This window comes from Crocodylus siamensis, chromosome 9, assembly GCF_052110815.1.
Source record: "Crocodylus siamensis isolate JL-2025a chromosome 9, ASM5211081v1, whole genome shotgun sequence".
In the NCBI taxonomy this organism is placed as follows: domain Eukaryota; kingdom Metazoa; phylum Chordata; order Crocodylia; family Crocodylidae; genus Crocodylus; species Crocodylus siamensis.
Window position 1 is genome coordinate 39,020,974 of NC_143403.1, and position 23,226 is coordinate 39,044,199.

At 46.9% G+C, this 23,226-nt stretch overlaps 2 protein-coding genes and 1 long non-coding RNA gene across 3 annotated transcripts in view; all 3 read left to right on the plus strand.

The window, feature by feature from the left end:
* LOC149857379 (axonemal central pair apparatus protein HYDIN-like) overlaps positions 1 to 3,060 on the plus strand; it is a 34,071-nt gene extending 31,011 nt beyond the window's left edge. The window contains exons 9-12 of the mRNA XM_090063945.1: positions 668 to 817; positions 1,895 to 2,134; positions 2,615 to 2,783; positions 3,047 to 3,060. Of these exons, the coding sequence (XP_089920071.1) occupies positions 668 to 817; positions 1,895 to 2,134; positions 2,615 to 2,783; positions 3,047 to 3,060 (573 nt within the window). The remainder of the gene's footprint in view (positions 1 to 667; positions 818 to 1,894; positions 2,135 to 2,614; positions 2,784 to 3,046) is intronic.
* A 1,500-nt stretch (positions 3,061 to 4,560) lies between these two features.
* On the plus strand, positions 4,561 to 9,022 carry LOC149857380 (uncharacterized). The gene is made up of 3 exons (XR_016444333.1): positions 4,561 to 4,654; positions 7,360 to 7,530; positions 8,869 to 9,022. It is a non-coding gene; the product is annotated as an uncharacterized LOC149857380 (long non-coding RNA).
* Positions 9,023 to 14,692: 5,670 nt separating this feature from the next.
* The window catches only part of LOC149857381 (axonemal central pair apparatus protein HYDIN-like), a 71,055-nt gene continuing 62,521 nt past the window's right edge, over positions 14,693 to 23,226 (plus strand). Inside the window, exons 1-6 of the mRNA XM_090063947.1 lie at positions 14,693 to 14,886; positions 15,420 to 15,557; positions 16,973 to 17,156; positions 17,634 to 17,775; positions 19,866 to 20,034; positions 21,901 to 22,575. Of these exons, the coding sequence (XP_089920073.1) occupies positions 15,501 to 15,557; positions 16,973 to 17,156; positions 17,634 to 17,775; positions 19,866 to 20,034; positions 21,901 to 22,575 (1,227 nt within the window). The 5' untranslated portion in view covers positions 14,693 to 14,886; positions 15,420 to 15,500. The remainder of the gene's footprint in view (positions 14,887 to 15,419; positions 15,558 to 16,972; positions 17,157 to 17,633; positions 17,776 to 19,865; positions 20,035 to 21,900; positions 22,576 to 23,226) is intronic.

A 23,226-nucleotide genomic window follows, 5' to 3' on the forward strand; every position in this document is an offset into this window, starting at 1 on the left:
CCATCCAGCTCTGTGCTGGGAACAGGGAAGTATTTGGTTCTTAAGCCTGGTGCATTACTTCTCAAACCTGAACAGGCTGGAAGCACAGCGCAAACACCATACCCAACACCAGGGGATTGGGAGGAAAGTGTCTTGTGATGCTGTGTAGCACCAGCTATGGCAAAGCAAGGACCAGCTTTATGGGGTGAAAATGGATGTTCCTTACAGCCCCCCTCTCCCAAAGCAGTTTCCTTTCAGAGAGGAGAAGAGAGAATGAATTGCTCAGCTGAAGTTAGGGAGAAGTGGGAAAATGCCATGTGTTGTCTATAGGAAACCCAACATGAACTCAGTTTCATTATTATTCTTTCTAAAGTTTTCTTTCAAACTGTTTCAGAATGCCCACAGAAGGAGTTATTGCCCTTCGCTACACGATGCCTGTCCTCTCTGAGGTGTTAAGAGGCTGACTCAGCAAATCTTGTTGACTTTATATAGTGAACTGAGATATTCAAAGAGATTTAGATGCTTACTTCCCACTGAAACAAATGTGGATTGAGTACCTAAGTGCCCTACTCTGTTTTGAAAATCACACCTATGCTGTTTGTTTCTGTACGTGACATCCTGAATAAGATGCTATAGCTAATGACTATGCTGAAATAGAGTATCTTACTGGTTGGTTTTGGGCAAGCAGGTAGACAAACATTTGCCATTGAGCCTACGGCGGAAGCTGCGCCAGGAGTTCAAGTCTAAGCCGCGGATCTTTGAGGTCATCCCCTCCTCTGGAATTCTTGCTTCAGGGGAGCGACTCAATCTACAGGTCAAGTTTGCCCCAGCAGAAGAGGTAAGATTGGCTCTAGTGTTCCTCAGAGATGAGGTGGGCAGTGTGGTGCTGTCATTAGAATGTCAGACTGGGAGTAAGGGAGAGGGCCTAGTTCCATCTCTGCCACTGCTGCACTGCATGGCCTCATTTCCCCCTCCATACTTGTCTCCATAAAGTACTTTGAAACCACTAGGTTAACTTTGCAGGGGAGTGTAAAGTATTGTTGTGTCATATGACTCTTCTTTTTATGGCTTTTATAACAGGGGGAGCATTCACACGTTGACCTAGTGCTGCCCTTCTGGTCCCTTAGTAAACTGTTCTCCCTTAAGGCTGACCCAAAATTCACCTGATGATCCTTTCAACAGCCCTCAAGCTGTTCCCTTAATCAAGGAAATCCCATGAAGAGAAGCCATTCCCCATACTTGGTCCTTTCCTTACCCATTAACACCCTCCTAGGCTTCTTGAGAGCAGCTTGCTGGACTGGCTGCATATACATGGGAACACAGGAATGGCTGGGTTCATTCAGATGAGAGGCCCAACTAAACCAGTATCCCAACTCTATCAATAACCTGCCGTCATTGTCAGGGTGTGGAGTCAGTAGTGGAATAATCTGCCCTATGGTAGCTCTTATTTTGGTGTGAAACACCTGTATCGGGTATTAAGATCAGGTAGTGTAACCTCATATGAGCTCTTTTGGGAAGCGGTAAATCTATCCCAAAGCTATCTGGCACCTGAGCTTTTCACGCCAAGGTATTTTTAGTTTATGTGCCAGTTCACAATTATGCCTTCACCCAGTGCTAAATGGAAAACACATGGAATGTCATCTTGTGTTTGTCTTTGCCCTAAGCCTCAGCTATCTAAGCTATCTGTGACCTAGATGTCATAATTGGTCCTGCAACTAAGATAAGCATAAATGCAAATACTGTGCACTTTGGGCCAGATTCACCATTGGTGCAAGCCAAAGGATGCAGCTCAGTTGATCTGAGTGAACTTGATTCTGTGTACAGTAATGGCAGTTTTGAGCCTTATGTGTCATCTTGTATTTTTTTTAAACAAGAAATGTGAAGGAATCTCATGGGTTTCTCTTTCTCTTCTCAGAGGTTTTACAGCACCCAGTTGACAGTTCACATTTCCCAGAGCAGCCAACGCCTGCCATTGCTGGTCTCTGGGCATGGCCTGGAGCCACGTCTGGAGTTTAACCCCTCAGTGCTTGAGTTGGGGCCCATGCTGCCTTATAGCATTGGTGATGAGGCAGAGGTGGTAGTAAAAAACCCCTGCAAGTTTCCCATTGAGTTCTATTCCTTGGAGTTTGACCAGCAGTACCTGGCTGAGGAGAAGGTGAGAGGAGAGGGCATCTTATTGCTAGCTAACACCTCTCAGTTCTCCAGCATTTCTGAAGTTTCCCATTCTTTATTAAACAAGACCAACTAGTACAATGTCAAACTTAGTGGGAGAGGAACTGTGGGGTGGGAGCTATGATTGTGGCCTCCAGGGATATTTCTGTTTTACTGCTTGTCCTCAAACTCCCTTAGATTATCCCTCTGTGCAGTATTCTGGGTGTGTTCCCTGCTGCTCTGTGGCACTGAAACCTCTTGGAAAAGTAGTTTGGAACTGGTAGAAGTAGTTTGCATGCTGAACTTTTGTTTTGCCACTGGGATATGTCTCGTGTGCCTGGCAACATAGGATAAGGGGGGTGCTTGCAGAGGGCAAGTCGTTGTGCTCTTTTTGAGGCTTGGGAAATCCCTGGTACAGAAGAACAAAACAGATTCTTGAAAGCTGTCCTATACCTATGTTGTTGGGGGTGTTTTTTGTCCTTAGATTCTGCGAATGCTGAAAGGCTATGATTCCCATAATATCTTGCTCCTGCCGCCTCGCATCCCAGGTGAAAAACTTCCTCCAGAAGTGCTGGAGTGTTACAACGAACAGAAGAAGATACAAAATGAGCAGGCTAAAACCAAAATGGTGGAGGCAGTAAAGCAAGAGAATGGTGAGGACTTTCAACCAAGGGGAAAGGGCAGTTTCTTGTAGAAATTTAAGAAACAGAACTGTGTGACATTGACCTCCACCGTGTCTAGGATTATCTTGAAGGTTGAGGGTTTAATGCAGTGCAAAAGGCTGGCTAGTGAATCCCAGCTGTCCATGCTAATATACTACATTACTAGCTTTCTGTGGTTGTCCTTGTCTCTAGCACTGAGTCATTCAAAAAGTGAGCCCTGGATACAGTGAGCCTGACTTTGCTCTGACTTACAGGTGAGTCTCCATAGACAGATTTCCCTGGATGTGACCAAAGGCTCATGCTGCATCTGCTTTATTATACCAGTGTAAATCTGGAGTAACTCCACTGAAGTTACTGTTCCTTATGTCCTGTGGTTAAAGCAGTTGAGAGCAGGGTCTGGCCCATGAATGCCTGGCCTTGTAGAAATCTTTGGGTATAGCTGGAGACTGGGTGAGGTATTTCATGTCTGCTGAGATTGGACTTTTGCACTGAGCATTACACTGAATCCTGATGAGACAGAACCACAGTTGTCAACTGAATCCTCCCTGAATTTCTGTGAGGATTCAGACAAGCAGGCTTAAGCAGTCTCTCTCATGTATTTCTCCATTATGTTCACACCCTAAAAAGTACTACAGTTTGGCTCAACTAGAGGCTGATTGCTCTATGTGTAGCCATCTCTCCTGGTCTGAAACGGAAGCTAATTATTTTAAAAGTAAAAAAATCTGATATATGTAGGATGTCACTGATTTATAAGTGTACTTACTGTATACAGTGGATAACAGTTATTTTACTTGCTGATCTGGTCCACAGATTTGGTCAGTGAATATTCTGTGTAGCACAGGAAATAGAGGTGGTATTTTAAAAGCTTAGTGTGATTATGTTTACAAACTAAAAACTGAGTTAGGGTTACTGTTATTCCTAGGATCATACCCTTTGCTGCTTATGAATGTTAGGACAACTTATAGGTCTGCGTGAAAACATCTACAAATCTCAGATGGTTGCTTAATATTATCACTGACAAAAAATCTGCCCAAAAATTCCTTTTGCAAGGCTTGTTATTTGCTATTCATCATTTTGCATTGCTATTCAAGAGAAGTAAAAGTTTCAGTTACCCATAACAGAAGCAGAAACTATGTCATGTGAGTTTGATGATTAATCACACAAGAACAGTAGCTGGTCAAAGTGACCAATTTGGGGTAAGGGGAAAAGCCAGAGGCTGAAATTTGCTCTACAGACTACCTGACAAATGCTACTAAATAATAAATACATTTTTAAAAATACACTCCAGTTGAGCCATGAGTTATTTGCCTTGATGTAGGAATAGTAAGGTGAAACTCTCTGTCCTGTACAGTGCCAAGTATCAGACTAGATGAATGTTCCCATTCTGGCTTTCAAGTCCATGACTACGTGAAGATTTGGAGTAGATTGTGGACAGTGAAAAACCCTCTATTCGAAGCAGCCATTGTCACACCTGCTGCTATATTTCATCTTTGCCCAGCACCCAGCGATAAAGCCTCAAGGGTGAAATTCTGGTGTAAGACCAGGGCCCTCCCTCAAACCTACCCTTACACATGCAGATAAGAAATGCAAAGTGATGAACAGCAAAGAACAGCTTTATCTGCATGTGTTTATCCTCTCCTTACCTCCCTTTCTGCCTCTGCATCTTTCTTCCTGAGCAGATGATGAAGATAGCCTGTCTCAGTCAGAGCATGGAGCGAAGCACTACCTTTCCGAGAGCGCGCATACTGCCTCTTTCTGTGCCTCGGTCATTCGCTCTGCCTCCCTCGTTGAGGAGAGTCGAATCCACAAGGAAGACTCTAAACTTGAACAAGATGATGATGAAGAGGAGGATTTTGAAAAAGGTAAAATGTATTAGGCAGTTCCTCCCTCCAATCTCTTCTCAGTCCTCCCACACCTGTTCATACTGGTCCCTTTCTGAACATCACTAGGCCTTAAATCCTCCCTTTTGTTTCAAGCTTGGATATTTGGGCCGGAGAGCCCTAGATCCATTGGCCATAACTCCTAGATAGCAGTGGTTTTGCTAGCTCCAACATGGTGCTCTCCCCCCTGATCCTGCATACTCCTCTGTTCAAAAATACAGGAGCTCCTGAAATCCAGCCTTAACCCTCACACATTAAAATCATGTCTGTTCTGCTGTATCTGGGCTCACAGCTGGACAGATAGAGGTAGTTGTTCCTGAAGAATATTTCAGCTAAGTTTACTGTGCAGTTTTGCACATCTGTCTGGAAATCCTTGTGGCCTACTGTCACCCTCCTTCTCCTGAACTAGGTCCTCAGTGCCTCTGCTGGATCCTGCATAATCTTTCCATTTCCTTCCATTTAACCCCTCTTCTCTTTTAAGGGTACAGGCGCTTATTTGCTCACAAGGCCTGTATGACACTCCTCCTTAGCTCCATCATCTCAGCACTGTTCTGTTGGCCCAAAGAATCACTATTAAACAATACAAAGCACATTTTTCTTGCTCACCTATGCCTAAGCCTAGCTTTGACATCATACCTGACCCCAGACACTGGGAGAGTGACACAAAGGCCAGAAATTAAATAGAAGTCTCCTGCCTGGCAGGGAAGAACATTATAGCCAGGGAGATACCTTTCACTGTCATTTATAGGGCAATAGCTTACCATGTCACATTCATTAAAGGGAGAAACAGGGGCTTTATGGTGGAATTGCTTTCCTAATAAGGGAAGGAATAGGGACATAATGAGAAAGGAAGCAGTTCTTTGCAAGTGTTCCAGCTAACTGGGAGAAGGGCCATGAAATATCTTTTACAGTCAGATCTTCTTGTGTGATATTTATGACTCAGCAAAAGAAAACACTGAAGAAAAGGAGGAGAGCTGCATGCTAGAAACTATTTGGCTATGCAGGATTCCTTCAGGCACTCCAGAGTTTGACTCTCACAGCATAATAGCTTCGTCATTAGGGCTTTGTGAAGCTTCAGTCCCTAATTCAATCTGGTGGAGATTTGGCCTGATTTGGTGGCCGAATATCCAAATCCAAATTGAATCAGAGGACCTTTTAATCTCTCCAAATCAAATTGGAACTCTCCGAATCAATTTAGAAAGATTCGGAGATTTGGACATAGACACAGCTTTAAACGTTTTTTCTACATACCTCTTAGGTAGCAGGCAGCTTGTGATCACTGCAATGCTGGGGAGGATGGAGCATCCCACAGGAACACAGGAGGCCCCTCCAGTGTGCTCCCTGGCAGACCCAGAAGTGGACTGGAAGTACTTCTGGTCCATTTCCAGGTTTGTAGCTGAAAACATGGAATGGGATGCTCCATGCGCTCCAGCATCACAGCAATCACGACCTGTGCCTGGTACCTCAAGGTATATAGAAAAAAATTTTAAGGCTGTGTCTGTCTGAATCACTGATTCTCCAAATCAACATCAAATCTTCAGATTCAGTTCTGGCCAAATCAAATTGGGGACAGTGATTGGAATCAACAAATCAAACCACTGTCCCTGATTTGGGCCAAATCCAAATCCGAATTGAGTAGGGCCTGCTTCGCACCCCCATATTGGTCATCACTTTCAGTTCCTGCCTCTAGGAGTGCAGAGAATGTCTGTTAAATTGTATCTAGTCATTACATTGCAGACTGCCTAGGATCAACCCCATAGGGAGAGTGAAGCCATTTCTGCCTGCACTCTAGGAGTTACTGAGCAGAGAACTGGTAAAATGTGTGTTTGACAGTATTCATGACAGACAGTGCAACTGTTCCTTCCCCCCTCTATCAGTCTGTTTGCTAAGCTTCCAGCACCCAAGATGCTCATGCTGGTGAGCCTTTGTTCTACTAGGAGCACACAAATGCCTGAGTTCACAGAATTATACATGCTTAGGGAAGACAAATAGAAGTCCTTAGTGCATGATAGGGGTTAGGGCATAATAGGCCCCTGAGGGAAGGCGAGGGTCAGGGGCTGAGTCAGAGTTCAGAAGCCAAGTTCCCAAGTGTGGAGGGAAATCTGGGGGCAAAGTCCAGTACACAGGTCAGGTCAGGGTCCAGAAAACCAGAAACCAAGTTACCATGGCAGGCAGGCAATCTACAGGGCAAAATTCAAGCACTGAATCAAGCCAGGTATCAGGAAACAGGTCTGAAAGGGAATTCTAGAGCCAGAATCCAGGGAAAAGCGAAAGCCAGGGTCAGGAACTAGGAAAAAACAGAGATAGCAGGAATCAAGAGTCTTGCCACAGCAGACTGAGTCAAAACTGTTGACTGGCCTGGAAACCTGTGCCCCAGCTAAGTCCAATGCTAGGCAGGCCTCTCAGAAGCCAATCAGGATGCTCATTGATCACTGCTCCTAAACCGGGGCAGAGTTACTTAGCTGGTGGCGCACTCCAGATGTGCCTGCTTTGGTACTTGTCCCAGACTGGCCTGCCTGATCAGCTACAATGTAGCTCTAGTCCCACTGGAATTTCCTAATTTGCTGGATTTCCTTTCCCCAAGGAATTTCCCAGATATTTGAGTGCGCTGTCAGGGACTGAGGAGGAAAGATCCAAGCCACTGGGAAGTGGGAGGGTTATTTTTAACCTCTGTTTCTTTGCTACAGAGAATTGGCAAAGCATTGATGGTAGCTGCCAAAGGGCAGTGGGAGAATTAGACAATAATCCAGTATCCAGAGCCATAGCTCGCCACCTTGGCATTGACATCTCTCCAGAAGGCCGCGCAGCCAGGAACCGCAGAGGCATTGTCATTATAGTCCATGGAGCTCCTCTTACAGGTACACAAACTGTTCCCTTCCTGAAGGACCATTTTCTAACCATAAGGAGACAGGATGAGGGAGTAGAAATGAAGGCAGTGGTACATTTCTTATATGTTATGATTGTCTTCTTCAGGCAGCTTGGAGCTGTGTGGAAAATTGGCCTTCCAGCTAGTGATAGCAGGGCAGAAGACTTATTACTAGTCCTAGTCTGAGATCAAATGTTAGGCCTCTCAGCCCAGTTCTCTTCTCGCACCTGTTTTACATCAGCATAACTCCACTAATGTTAATATAGTCCTGATTGACATTAATATCTGTGATAGAAATCAGAGTGCATGTTTCTAGGGAAAAGGAAGTTTCTAGCCAGGATTGACTGCTTAGGATTTGATGTTAGTTAGCACCTAGAAAGACAGTGATACAAATTGTGTAGGACGCTGCTTCTGCTGAAGGTAAGATGTACAGAACCTGTTGTATAACCTGTGAGGAGCTGCAGACATAGCTCATTAAAACAATGGAGCTGTAGGGCCATATCTCTTGAAAATGAGCAGAGAGAGTATGCCTACATGCAATTTTTTTTTCATTTAAAAAGAAGAATATTCAAATCCTTATACCTGTTTGTATTAGCATTAACTTGGCGTGAACACATTGTAACCTTTTTCATGATGATGTGATAGGTTTGGAAAATAAGTCACCTAGTGTTAATTCATCAGACGCAAGTTGTAAATGGTAACATGCTGATTTAGCAAACCTGTATGCTAAGAAAGGAATTAGTTGCATGTCTAGGAGAAAAAACAAGGAATAGAAGGGCATAAAGATGAAAGGGCTGTTGCCCCCTTTCTTCAGGACAGAGCCTCCCCATCCATCTTTCCCACAGTTTGTATTTTACATTATGTTTGCATACCTGCTGAGTACCAGGTTGATGAAAGTTCCATCACTTTCCAAGCAGCATTGGTTTCTTATCTGCCATGCTTCAGCATGTATCTTGAGCTGCTGTTTACATCACAGTTGAATTTGGGCCAGAAATATCAATGGCATTTTCATTTAATTAGGTCATAGTTTGCTGCCCTGACCCCATTCGTGGCATAACTCCATTGAAATTAATCAAAGTCCTCCCTATCCACATAACCAGTGTGAGGGAGAATAGACTCAGGACCATAGGGCCCATCACACCAGAGGCACCTGCTAGTTCTTGTTCAAGTGACAGTCACTTGGGGACACTGTTTACACAGGTAGCAAATCCTGCAGAAGAGCATTTCAAAGCACTTATTCATAATATGAAGTTCCTACATGAAGATGCTCTTATGTGAGTGTGCTCTTATGTGAGTGAGTGTCATCAAAGAAGCATTTCTTTCTTTAAAGGAAAGACTTCTACAGCTGTCACCCTGGCCAAACACTACAGCACTGCCTGTTTGTCCATTGACTCTGTGGTAATGGAAGCCATCTCAGACAGGAGCAGTTCAGCAGGGCTTCGCGCAAGGGAGCTGTGTATCAAGGCCACCATAGAGCAGGCACAGCGGGAGGCAGAGGAGGCTGGTAAGCAATCCAAACATCAGAAGCATGAAGGCTAGACAGCTGTGCTGCACAGAAAAATGGCGGACACAACCACTATCCCATTTCAGTAATACAGCCCTGTCATTCCTTCATTTTCTTCGCATTGTTATAAAAAATTATTCAGTGACCCATGAAGGCCTATGAAATACTTAGAGATGCATGAAGGGAGCTTTGTATGAGGTACCAAGCCTGTGTAGGAGGTACCAAGAAGAACTCTATAGATGGTGGAAGCAGGAGTATCAAATAATTTTTATTTTCAGCTACATTCCTACCTGTAGTTGAGAGGGTTGAACACAGTTATGGGTTTGGAGCCTTGAAATCAAAAAGAAAATCATGGATTAGACACATAGAACTCCCCGTAATGTAGTTCCTGCTTATAGTCTAACACAGATTGTGGCAATTACAATCTCTGTCTCTCTTGTGTCTTCACACCTAGGCATTCCTTCCTTTTCTTCTTCAGCCTTATCCTAAGTCAAAGGCAGCTGGTATCTTAAAACTACTTTCTCTGCACTGCTCTATTATTGAGCAGATCTAGCATATTGGAGCTGGTCCATGGCATGGTCCAGGGTATGGGGCCAGTCCACAGGTGTAATCCTGCTCCCAGGGCCAATTAGGTATGTGGGGTCAATTTGCGGGTCTGACCCAGTATCCAGGGCTGGCCCCACATGCCAAATCCAGGCACAGACTGACCTCACAAACTACATCTGGCTGTGGACCAGCCCTGCACCACTGTTTTGGCTCACACGGTGTGGGGGGTTGGTTTAGGCCACCCGGTTGTGGGTCACCCCAAAATCCCCGAATGGCCCCTGGAGAGGAGGGGGTACGCGCCGGACCGCTTGTGCCACCGTTAATCTCGCCTGCCACGTCTTGATGGATTAAAGGGGTTCACCCAAATGGGGCGCTAACGGTCCAACGAGAAGGGTACCCCGGCTCCAAGTCCGGGGGTCCTGAGGGCTCCTCGCTCCCCTACACCCTCGCCCGAGCCTCCGGTAAGGATTTGTCCGGCCCTCAAAGGCCTGTGTCTCTAGACCCGGGGGGGAAGCTACAACGTCCGCCTCCCTGCCCGCGGGCCTTCTTTCGTGGCCAGCTGGCCACCAGTCTTCGGAGAAAGTCCCCTCCGGTTGAGGCTCCCTTCCCGGGTTCTCCCGGCGGGACCGCCTCCGCTCCCTTCGATACCTGCGTCTCCTCGGGATGCCCCGCTGCTCCCAGCTCTGCTGCGGTTAACTCCGCTGTAGCCGGCGTCCACCGCGTGGCTCCCGGCTCCGTCGTGGTCTGTCCTGCTATCGCCGGCCCTGCTGCTCCCGGTTCGGCGCTTACCGTCTCTGCGCCTCCCGGCCTGGGTGCAGCCGGCGTCCGTTGCCACGATCCCGGTACCGCCTTTACCGGTACCGTCGCCGCCGGCGCTTCTGCCGCCGGCGTACCTCACGCCGCTCCCGGCTCTGCTGCTTCCGGCTCAGCCGCTGCTGGTTCCGCTGCCGCTGGCGTTCCTCGCCTCGCGCCCGGCTCCGCTCGCCCCAGGACCGCCTTCTGCCGGAGCCTCCGTCCTCCTCTAACCAGGGTAGGGGTGCTCCTTTTATCTGCCCGGGCCGGTCCCACACCGGCCCGGTTTACGTTCCGGCAAACTTTCAAGCCCCGGCCAGACTTCCGGGTCCAATCCCGGAAGTTGGACGGGACCCCGGGCTTTCTCGCTCGTGCCGGGTCCCCTGGGGTCCTGGCCCCCTCACACAAGGCTTGATAGATCAGGCAACAATGGTATAAACTACTTGTTCACATTGTAAGAGAACGTGTCCTGAGGACATCTCACTCACTCACTTACTCTCCTCGCTTCAGAGTTTCCCTTGCTACTTATCTGCTATGCCTTGATGTTCAAACAATTAGAAAAGAGGAAAGGGAGGTGCGGTACTAGTCATGATCAGTGGTATGCCGTGAGGGCAACATTTTTCTTTACAGGGCTCCTCCTCCCCTATAGCCTGCACCTTTCTACTCCCAGATGGGTCTTGGTTACAGTCTTAACAGTTCCACCCATGCTCCCCAGTCTGGGCTTATCTACTTTAGCCCTCCAAAGGGAGTCTGTTGTCAGGTATCCTCATCTCTTCCTGCCTTTGGGTCAGGACCCCTTTTTTTTGTTTAAGTCTTAATTTTCTTAAATTTGTCACCCATAATGGGACATCCTTCCCTTGGGGCTTTTTGCAATCATCCCCTGTCAGGCACTGGCCTGTTTAACTCACCTGGCATTACCTCTGTTACTTCTTCAAGGGCGTGCTCCCTCATCCACATAGGCTGTCTGCACCCTGCATTACAACATAAACTGTGTCCCCCTCAGACCATACAGTCAATTAACAGTCCCAACCACCAATTTCCTAATCACCCACCAGTTTCTGGGTGCTCCCTGGGCTTCCCATTGAGTCTTTGCCCATTGCCCCCAGTCCATGTGCACTCACTGGGATTGTTGCTCCCTCCTGCTCCAACCCAGCCACAGGAATTCATTTGAGGGATTCGAGGCACACCTCCCCACTAGGTCCCATTTAGCTTTCTGGTCCCAGCTCTGTCCTCCAGCTCTGGCCCCAGCTCTGGCTCTAGCTCTGCCTTCTGGCTCTGGATCAGGCTCTAGCTGTGTCCTCCAGCTCTGGCTCTGGCTCTGGCTCTGGCTCTGCCTGTCAGCTCCAGCTCTGGCTCTGCCTCCCAGCTCTTGCTCCAGCCTTCCCGCTCTGGTCTCAGCTCTGACTCCAGCTCCCATTCTACGTCTCCACACGGCCTGTACCATCCTAGTCAGTCTCATGCCTTTCCCTCTCTGTGGGATCTGCTTGTATGCTGGTAGCCCCTTTGAGTTTCCAGTGGGACTCCCAGCAGCCAGTGGGAGTCCACTCCAGCTGCACATGAGCGCGATGCCTGAGCCGCCCACTTTAGAATCAGTCAGTTTCTGGGTGGCCAGCCACAGTCTCCCAGAGTCCATTCCACAACCCTGGGGCCCCGAGGTAAGTCCCAAGACAGCCTTTGGTCTGGCTGGCAAGCCCAAACCATAACAGGGCCCAGGACTGGCACCTTGTTATACACATCCTTTTCTGATTTTTGTGCTTTACTAAGTACTCCTTTCTCATCTTTGGCCATTTTCTGGACCTCACTATTCTACCAACGTATTTCTTGTTTAATTCTCTTTATTTTTTTGGTTTTACCCAACACTTTTTTAGCAAGTGTAAAGTAACCTACTTGCATTCATCCCAAAGCATATTTACCACAGGCTCTTCATAGTCATAAGACTGTAAATTGACTTTGTTATGCTGTGCTGGTTTATTGCCATGATCTAGCTGCCACCACTTAATCTTTTCCTTATGTTCTCTTTCAAATTTACTGTTTCCCAGGGTAATAACCTAGATCAGCAGTTAGGACACCATGTTTGGCCGTTATGCTCACACTGAGAATCACTTTACAATCTTCTACTTCCTTTATCACTTTAGTCATTATGAAGCCAATTTAACTTTTGTTAATGGTTAAGCATTCATCCTTTTTCTTGAAAAGCATATTTATCAATGGCAGACTACAGGGCTTTGCATACTCAAACAAATTGTCTCCTTCCTCATTCTTTTGTCCATATTTGTAACCCCTGTGATCTTTATAATTTTTCTGCAATATTTATCAAGGTGTGTTCATATCTGCTCCTCAGACAAGCCTCTCATTAAACAGAAGAGCTTCTATAGATGCATCTAATGTAGTTATAATGTTATATTTATTTTTGCTTTGTTGCAGCCCACCTGTGAATAATATGCATTGATGATGTGAATTACTTTCCCTTCTATTTAAAGTTTCACTGCCATCAATCTGTCATTGATTCTTTTCATCTCCAGGATGAAGCCTTCACTGAGAATGAACCCAATTCCATTTATTTGATTGGAATTACCCCGTAACTTGTATCTGTCAAAAGTGTGGTGCATCTGGCAAGTGTGTTTTGCATTACTCAGCTTCTGAGCCTTCAGAGCTGATTGGACATGGAGCTGTCATTGCGGGGGGAAGGGTGCAGGATTAGATTGTAAGGCCAGAAGAGACCTCCAAAGATCATTGGGTCCAGCCCCCTGCACCAAGCTGGAAAGATAACTGAGGGTCAGGTTACCCCAGTTATCTTTCCTGCTTAGTGCAGGGGGCTGGATGTACACTGAGTGAAAAGTGCTGCTTGAAAACTGTCCTTCAAAGTGAAAGAATTGGGGCTGGTGTAAGGTGCTGAGTTGACATCTTTGCAAAAAAAAGCCATGAGTTTACCCACAGCACAAATGCATCATAAGCTATATCAGCTTCATAGGCACTAATCTGTTATGGGCTCTCTGTGCTTCTGAAAGGGTCCACCTGTGTCCTTCTCCTTAGGTGTTGGGCTCCATCCCTTGCTTTTTAATACAGAAGGATGACTGGTTTATTTCAGTGAAATAGGTAACTCCATTCATGGGTAGATCCAGGATTTTGATGAGGGGATGTCAGTAGTAGAGCACATGCTCAGTGAAGAGAGCTCATTACAAATGTGCCACACAGTGAAAGGGGCTGTAGCTGCACAGCCCCTCTCTGTGATCCTGGATGCCAGTGAGTTCCCACCAGCTCTCAATGGAGCTCCACATGTGCTGTGAGCTCTGAGCTCACTGGCATGGAGTCACTGGCTGCTGCCCCCCTCCTTTCCCCTGCATCTGAATTCAGTGGCAGGAAAGGAGGAGGGCAGAGAAGAGCGAAGAGCAGCAGGCTCCACAGCTGCTTGAAAGCAGGAACTCTGAATGGAGCCCACACTGACCAGTGGGGAGCTCCTAGCAGGAGCTACATTGGAGTACCAGTAGGCTGAAAGTTCATTGCACATGTGGGGCACAGCCAAAGAAGGAGTGAAGCCATGCTGCTGGTCCAACTCTGGATCTGCCTCTAGCCCTGTTTTGCCCCTTGCTGGGACATATTCTGTTCCTTGTAGTGTGAGAGGGGCAGGAGGAAGGTGCATTGATCTGGAAGTACCTTTCAGCTCTCCAGCCCTCTGGCCAGATAATAAGCAGTGCTGGCTATTGATTCCTGGTCCCATGCAAGGTTGACAAAATGTACTCTCTTAATTTACTCTCCTAACTTACTTGGTACAGAACTTCATTACTTTGTGCCCCACTATAGTATCTGAGCACCAAAAGTTGTTTTATAGTGCAGCATCCTGCATTATACTATGGCTTGATAGTAAAATAAATTCAGGCAAGGATGTTTCTTCTTCAGGGTCAGGATGCCTTTCCTGATACTAATAATAAGCTTGTGCTTGATGGACCTAACCCTCTTGGAGTGCTTGAGGATATAGAGGATGGTACATCCTCTGCTGGGGGAGATATCACCCTTAGGAGGGTGTATCATGCTCCCCCATGTGTTTGCTCAGCTCCACTGGCTGGTGTGAGCAGACAGGCAAAGTCAACATGTAACTAGACTCAGCTTGGGTGACTTGGATGAAGTGCCTCTTCACACTGGGTTTGCATATGGCTCCTGCACATTTGAGGAGTGGTAATCATTGCAGATGTTCTTGTGCAGGTTCGTGGTGAGTTATTCCTCAAGGAGCTGAACTAGTCTTTCATCCTAGCAGGTCAGTCGACTGAGCTCTCTGGAGTGCCAGCACCTCTGAGCACAAGACTGAGCATTGAGGCTTTGGCCAAGCACACTTCAGAGGGTAGTCAGCAGAGCTCCGAGAGTAAAACTGGGCCACAGTCTGTCACCTCCCGGGGCTATAGGGGAAGTACAGCAACAGGGAGGGGGAGGTCCGAAGGCCATGCATCTCTGTCACAGAAGCAGCAGCAGCAGCAGCAGCAGCAGCACCAGTCAGATCAAACAGGATCACAGGTAACGAGCTATCTGCATCAGTGAATAAAGGATTTTTCAATCACTTCCTAACAGTGTTGGAGAAACTGAGAAGCCTGCCTCAGAGCTGTGCTGGCTCAGTGGGTTACTGCACTGGGCTTTCTTCTCTGGAGATTGTGTCCTTTGCATTCACCAATGAAAATAAGCCTGTTGGTCTTGTTCAGCTCCCCTGTGAACAGAGACAACCCAAGCAGGGTGCAGGGCCAAGGGCAGATTAGCCTGTGTGGGGCCCTGCCCCCAGATGCAAGGAAGCCGGCGGTAGATTCGGCAGCAGGGGAGCGGGTGTCAAGCGGCGAGCCATGAAGCTGGTGGCAGCTCAGAGTCACTGCAGCTGCTCCACCTGGCTCTCCAGGGCCCTCCAAAGCACAGGGCCTGGGGTGGTCACCCCAATTGGCCCTTCCCCCTCCGCCCAAGACAGCCCTGCCCATGAACACTGGCCCACATGATAACACCACTGCTTAGTTTACATGGTTTTTCTGAAGCTTCTTTTCCTTCTGTGGTGGTGAACACTGCAGGTTCCCTCCAGCCCAGTTCCCAGTGTTCCTATCCAGCGACGGCTCAGCATCAGTGCCAGTGTAGCAGGAGAAGTTGGCCTGATGAGCTGTATGCTTCCTGATGACTTACTGGTGGAGATCCTCTCGGAGAGGATGCAGGTATGTCAGGCCTTTCTCTGGGCAAAGGGTAGATGTTGGTCAGGATTCTGTTGTATTTGGGGGAGAGAAAGAGAATGGGTTATTTCCAAGGTAAGCTTAAATCATAGGAAGTAAGGGTTGTAAAGGACCTCAGGAGGTCATCTAATCCAACACCCTGCTCAAAGTAGGACCAGCCCCAACTAGATCATCCCAGCCAAAGCTTTGTCTAGCTTTGAAAACTGTCAAGGATGAAGCTCCCACCACCTCTCTGGGTAACCTGTTCTAGTGTTTTACTACCCTCCTAGTGAGAAAATTCTTCCTAATATCTAACCTAAACTTCCCTTGCTGCAAATTAAGACCCGTGCTCTTTGTTCTGTCATCTGCCACCACTGAGAATAGCCTAGTTCTATCCGCTTTCAAAACCCCCTTCAGGTAGTTGAAGACTGCTATTAAGTCTCCTCTCAGTCTTCTCTTGTCTAAACTAAATAAACTCAGTCCCCCCAGTCTTTCCTCATAAGTCATGTTCCCCAGCCCCCTCACCATTTTTGTTGCTCTCTGCTAGACTCTCTCCAATTTGTCCACATCCTTTCTGTAGTGGGGGCCAAAAACTGAACACAGTACTCCAGATGTGACTTCACTAGTGCTGAATAGAGGAGAATAATTACTTCCCTTGACCTACTGGCAACACACCTACCAATGCAATCCAGTATGCTGTTAGCTTTCTTGGCAACTAGGGCACACTGTTGGCTCATATTCAACTTATTAGCTACTGTAACCCCAAGGTTTTTTTCTGCAGAGCTGCTGCCCAGCCAGTCAGCCCCCAGTCTGTACTGGTACATGGCATTGTTCCCTCCTAAGTGCAGAATTTTGCCTGTGTCCTTGCTGAACCTCATGAGATGCATTTTGGCCCAATCCTCCAATTTGTCTAGGTCCCTCTGGATCCTAGCCCTACCCTCCAATATATCTACTACTCCCCCCAGCTTCGTCTCATATGCAGACTTGCTGAGGCTGCTCTCTATGCCATCTTCCAGGTCATTGAGGAAGACATTGAACAAAACCAGCCCCAGGACCAACTCCCTGGGGGATGCCACTTGATACCTGCTGCCAACTAGACATTGAGCCATTGATTACTATTCTCTGAGCCTGATGCTCCAGCCAGTTTTCTGTCCACCTTACAGTCTACTCATCTAGCCCATAATTCCCTAGGTTGCCTGTGAGAATGATGCAGGAGATGGTACCAAAAGCCTTGCTAAAATCAAGGTACACCACATCCGCCAGTCTCCAGCAGGAGTATGAAATAACTAATTTAGAAGATGTGCCAGTGATGATGCCTGCTAATGTGCTTTCACGTCAAAGCAGGTCTTTTTACCAAATGAGAATACTGTGTCTCTATGTCTTATATTTACTTCAATTACCCTTTTGATCTTTATTCACAGCTGAGCGACTGCTATCAGGGTGTGGTATTTGATGGACTTGAGACTCTCTTCACACGTAGTATGTCTTCTGCTCTCCTCTGCTTACTCAAAGCCATCAACAACCGGCGATACATCTTCTTTGTGAACCTGTTCCAGGATTATGTTGCCATGAAAGCCAGGGAGAAGGCCAAGACAGAGCAGGAAGGTAAGAAGGATGTGCTCTCACACATACGTCCATGTGTCAGTTTTGGCATCTCTAGTAGATCTGGTCACAACACTTTTTGTTTTCCTTTTTCTGGGAAAATTGTATTGAGAATAGACACAAAAATGTTTAAAACAGAAAATTCTGATTCTTCAATGAAAATACAGGAAGTCAGAGTGTTCCAGGTGGGGCTGCATCTCATTGGATATCTCATTTGCATCACAATGTCAGCAACCTGCTACCTTTCCCAGCATTGGTATCTGTAGCTTCCATGATGGCTCTGGGATTGAATTTCATAATGTATGTAGTGTAATAAGGTAAATGCTGTAGGATTCAAACTTTAGGGGTACATGTTCTTGGGGACTCTAGCTGGAGTACAAGCTACTATCAGAGAAGAAACTTAGATCCTCTCAGTCTATCCTGCACACTAAGCTATAGTTTCAGCTGGTTAATTGTTTCTCTCTTTGCTCTGTGTTGAAGAATGGGAAGAGAAGGAAGCTATTTCAAGAGAAAAGGCTCGTCTCCAGGAGATGGATGAGGAAGAATATGATGCCCTCACTGAGGAACAGAAAATTCAGTTTGATAATGAATTGCTTCAGGCCCTACGGGAGCGGAAAAGGAGGTTTGTGAACTTTTTCTCAATGGCTTCAAAGTAGCTTAGCTTCCTAGAACAGGACTTCTTCACTGCCCCATCTCCAGGGAGGATCTTTTGGTCCATGCCCTCTGTTCCTTTTCTGTTAACATGGCCCTGTGCTGTGATACTGGAAATAACCCATTTTACAGTTGGCTTGTGTGTCCAATGAAACAGGAGTCTTTGTTCTGATGTGTAAGCTGTGAGGAGCAAGTATCCATCACAAATGGCAGTGGGAACTTCAGTTTCTCTTTTTGGGTCATAATGGAAGAGCTATAGCTCCCAAGAGTGAGGTACAGAGACTCTGCTCTCATACCAGAGGAAACCAGTATTGCTCAAAGGGCCCTCTGCTTTCTCCAGTTGTAGCCAGGGTCTCAGGACACCTAGGTTTCTACCCAGCTGTTACTGGATTTCTAGGTAACCTTGGTTTTCACCTCACTGTGCATCGGTACCATCTCCTCAGTGGTAGAACAGGTCTTATTATACTGTAAGGTGCTTTTGAGATCCACTGAAGAAACAGATTGGGCAGAGCTGGGTGTCCTCATCATCACTCCCATATTTTAATAATGCTGAACTAAAGACTACAATGAAAATTCAGTGGTAATTGTCCTTGAGGCACAGAGAGATCTTGTGTCTTTGTAAGCCTGCATATGAACTATAATGACTTAACTGAGATGTTATCCTCAAACTAGGTTAAGTTCTTACAGTGCTATTTTTGCAATTCCAGTTTCATCAACTTCTCTTTAGTAGCATGAGCCAGAAGAGCTAACGATAGCCTAGGGTGTGCAAAATGGAAAATTAGATTTCATTTAAGGAAAGAATTCATGTTCAAGAGAGAGCTTAGGCATATGCTTAACTCTGGCTTCAAATACATGCTTAGAATAAGTCAGCCTGGATCATCTGATAGTCCCTTCCAGCCTTGGAGTCAGTGGATTGGGTCCACAAGACCAGACTCTTGCTGAAAAGCACACATTACCCAGGGTGATAGACACTTTAGAGCCTATGGGTTCTTGTACATGTGGCAGGGGTTTAGTTCTCCCTAAACTGAAATGGTGGGCTTTTAAAAACTCACCATTTCAATTTAGGGAGAACTAAACTGAACTAAAGCCCTATCTCATGTACACAAGGGTTAGGGGGCCCGAACCTTAGATTCTACTTGCCTCTCCTGCAGCGAGGAGGGGAGAGGGGGAAAGGCAAGCTGCCGGTGGGCCAAGTGGTCCCTGAGCTGTGTGGGCAGTGGCAGTGTTCCCCAGGTGGCATCTGGCCCAGGCAGACCCAGGGGGTGCTACCACCGCAGAGGGAAGCACCAGGCCCCGTGCAACCCAGTGCCAGCTCATGCAGGCAAACTCAACTGAATTAAAAAGAAAAGTGGCAAGGAGCCTGATCTTTTTTCTTTTTCTTTTTTTCTCCTGGAGCCTGCCTGAGCTGTGCAGGGCCCGGTGCATCTCTCCACGATGGTGGCGTGCCCCCCCACCCAGGCCAGGTGCCAGCAGGCAGGTGCCATCTGGGGGGTACCACCACCACGGAGGAAAGCACCGGGGTCCCCTGCAGCTCAGGGAACATTCAGCCCGCTGACAGATCACCACCCACCCTCTGCCCCTCCCAGGCATGGGAGGGGCAGACAAGCTCCAGTACCCCGTGCACCATCCCTGCCTCCTGGGACTGCCTGGGAACAACTAGTTTGCCCCTAGGGCAGAGTGGTGAGGTGACAGGAAGATGGCTGGGTATGCTGGTGGTATGAGAATGTGGTGGGGACGGTACACGGGGTTCTGGAAGCCACCAAGCCCAAGCTTCCCCAAGCACATTGGCTTTCAGTGCCCTGTGCACCATTGCACTTTGTTACGTAGCAAACTAAAACACCTCAGGTGGGTTTTACCTTGCTACGTAACAAAGTTATTTAAAGCAGAATACGCCACTGAGTGTATGAATAGCAATGCCATTAAAGCAGAATATGCCACCAAGCATGTAAATAATAACATCATTAAAGCAGCACAGAAGGGCAATTAAGCCACTTTAAAGGCCAATTTTGTTGTGTGTACAAAGGCCCTCTTACTATACATTTTCTGTCTGCTCCGTTAAAGGGAGATGGAGAAGCTGGCTCGAGAACTTGAGGAAAAGAGGCAGCAACAAGAGCTTGAGCGCCTGCGAGAGGAGGAAGAGATGAAAAAGAAGAGCAAGCGATGGAAGAGGGAGATAAGCAAAGAAAAAGATGAGTCCTCAGGAAAGAAAAGCCAGCTTGGAAGCAAGCAGGTACACAGCTACATTAACAAAGATCCTTACCTCTACCTCATGGACCATATCTGCTGCATTGTTCCCATCACTGGAACAACTGAGCACCACAGCAACTTGAAGTTCAGTCACTCAGATATTGCTGTTCCCAGGGACCAGTAGCTGGGAATGAACAATAAACAGGACTTTTCTAGTTGGTTTTGCACCAGATCAGCATCCACAGTGGGAAGGCTATCATTCTCACAGTGCCCCCGATCTTTATCTCGCTTGTCTTTCCCTTTCGTCCGGTGAAATACTGAAGCAAAGTGGTCGTTCAGGAGTTCAGTTTTTTCCTAAGTGTCTATTACCAGCTATCCCAAGGTGTTAAGCAGGGGCCCCTCACTTCCATTTGTTTTCCTTCTGCTCCTTACATACCTAAAGAAGGACTTCTTATTGTCCTTGACTCCCTTGGCTAACTTAAACTCAGTCGCTGCCTTAGCTTTCCTAATCATTTCCCTACAAGTGTGAATCACTGTTGTATAGTCCTCCTTGAGGACTGTCCCTAGCTTCCACTGTGTGTACGCCTCTTTTTTTTCCTTTTCAAGAGGACTGTAATGTCCCTATTGAGCCAGGAGGGCTTGCCTTCTGCTACCTTTCATCTTCATGGAAACAATTTTCTTTTGTGCTTCAAGGATCGTGTCCTTGAGGAACAACCACTCTTCATGCACCCCATTCACCTTCCATCCCTGGTCCCACATCACCTTCCCTACTAATGCCCTGAGCCTGCTGAAGTCAGCATTTTTGAAGTGCTGCAGGAAGATTCAAACCTAACGCAGAGGTATTGTTCATTTCTAAAATAAGGGGAGATCTGGAGCCTGATCCAGGATTGGCTGGCTGAAGTAGCAGTGGAAAATAACTCAGGCCTGCGCTGTACATTTAGCATTCAGGACATTTAACGTTTAGCACTTCGGCACTTTTGTATCAAAGTATATTAATCCTGACCTAGAAGAGAGGATGGTTTGTCATAGGGCTGATCTTGTCCGGACTGTCAGCCTCATTGCTTTCACGTGATCATAAAAACTGGAGAAAGAAGTAATTTCCCCATGTAAGGACTAATTTGGCAGGGGATGTCATGCAGGGCACTCTTGTGCCCTTGTTGTGGGAGATTTCTATATTAAGTGAACTAAATTGTAAGCCTTTGGGGATGGGATTCTGTGGTTTTGTTTAGTATTTGACACCATGAGGCACATAGAAATCATAGAGAAGTAGGACTAGAAGGGGCCTCCATAGGTCATTTAATCCAAGCCCCTGCCTGAGACAGGATCATCCCTAACCAAAATATCCTCTACAAATCCATAATATAACCTCTTAGTAAAATTACCATCAACTCTGGTGCAACACAAGATATAACATCTGAACCTGCCACAGGTAAATCAGGGGGATCACAGCAGCCAATATCCTGCTTCTGTAAAAAGTTGTTAATACACACTCAAGAGATGCCAGGTAGAGGGCCATGCCCCCCACTACAGAGGAAGGCAAAACCCCCCACAGTTTGTACTAATCTGACAATGAGGTAAAATTTCTTCCTGACCCTATATATGGCGATCAATCCGACCTTGAGCAGAGGGACAGGACATTCTAGCCAGGAACCTCCAGCTTCAGGTCCCAGCAGGCACATTGGCACAGTCAAGTCAAAATCCTCAGGTTTGGCTGCAGCCAACACCTAATGCTCTGAGGAAGGCCTAAAGAAAACCCTGACACCTGTAGCAGAAAAGGGGAAGAAAGGGATTCCCTCCCAGGTTCAAGAATGGGGCTTCTGAGCACTAGAGCAATACAAAGCGTAATCTTACAGAATTTAAGTTAGTAATGAACATCCTTGCCTCCTTTCCCGTGATGCTGACCTTGCAGGTTGCTGCTCAGTCCACTACCAATAAATCAGACTTCAGGCTGAATGAAGGAGTAGAAAGGAAAGTGTCCACAAAAGATCGTCCTGATTCTGTTTCAAATGACAAGGAGGAGAAGAAAAAGAGGAGCAAACTCACTCTACAGGAGGTAGTCCTGCCAGGGACACTGCCTCCTCCCATCCCAGAACAGGAGGAAATAGAAAAAGAGGTGCTGAGTGACAGTGAAAAGAGTTTGGCCCAGAGGTTTAAGGTCTATGATGCTGCACAGAAGGACATTACCCAGATTTTGCTGCTCTGGGACCGGGCACAAGGCATTCTGCTGCCACCTCCAAATCTTGATGAGACTCAGCATGAAGCAGAAGATCAGCGTCAGGCACCATCAGGTCGGAAGGGCCGCAAGGACAGGGAAAGGGAGCGTCAGGAACGACTGGAAAAGGAGAGAGCAGAGAAGGAGCGGCTGGAGAAGGAGAGAGCAGAGAAGGAGCGGCTGGAAAAGCTAAAAGCCCTAGAAAACTCCAGGGTGTTTGGGCTGGAGAAGGAAGTAGTGGAAGGAGCAGACAAAGACCAGGAAGGAAAGAAGGATGTGGGGGTGCCATGCCTGGAGTTCCAGGTGCTGAGCTCTGAGGAATCCAGTGGGAAGAGGATCCTAGAGAGTGGCAGGTTACCTGAAATAGAGCAGGTAAACTTGTTTCATGTGAAGAGAGATAGCAGGTAGTAGTGGGTTCTGGAACATGATCTCACCCTTAGCCATGCACAGCTGTAACACCCAGACTTTGGCCACCAGGTTCTGCAGCTGCAGACCCAGACTTAAAAGATTCTAGTACCCCCAGGAGAATCTGATTGGGAGGAGGGGGGTCTCAGCTCCTTGCATAGTTGAGAACCTAGCAAATCATTTAACTTTACTCTGCCTCTGTTTCCCACTCTGTCCAATGGCAGTGATGCCTGGGAGCAGTCTGAACTCCTCAGCTACATCTTTGGTGATGTCATAGGATCATAGGAACATTATTAGTATTCCAATCTTTACTGTTCCTTTTTCATTTTCATTCCCCACTATTCCTCCTTTTTTTTACTTTCCTGTCATTATTTTCCTTATGTTCATCTCTGTACATTCTCTCCTACCCTGTTTTCTGTCCTTGTATCCTGTATGCTTCTTTCAGAAAGAATTAACCAATAGCACAATTAACCAATAGCACAGAAATAGTACACTTGGCACAAAAGCAGGGCAGATTACAGAAACATTGTTGTTGCCTGTGACTTTTCCCAGCTACCTTACTATGGGAAGGATTTTTTTCTCTTAGTCCTCCCAGAAGAGCTTTCTCAGGATTTTTTC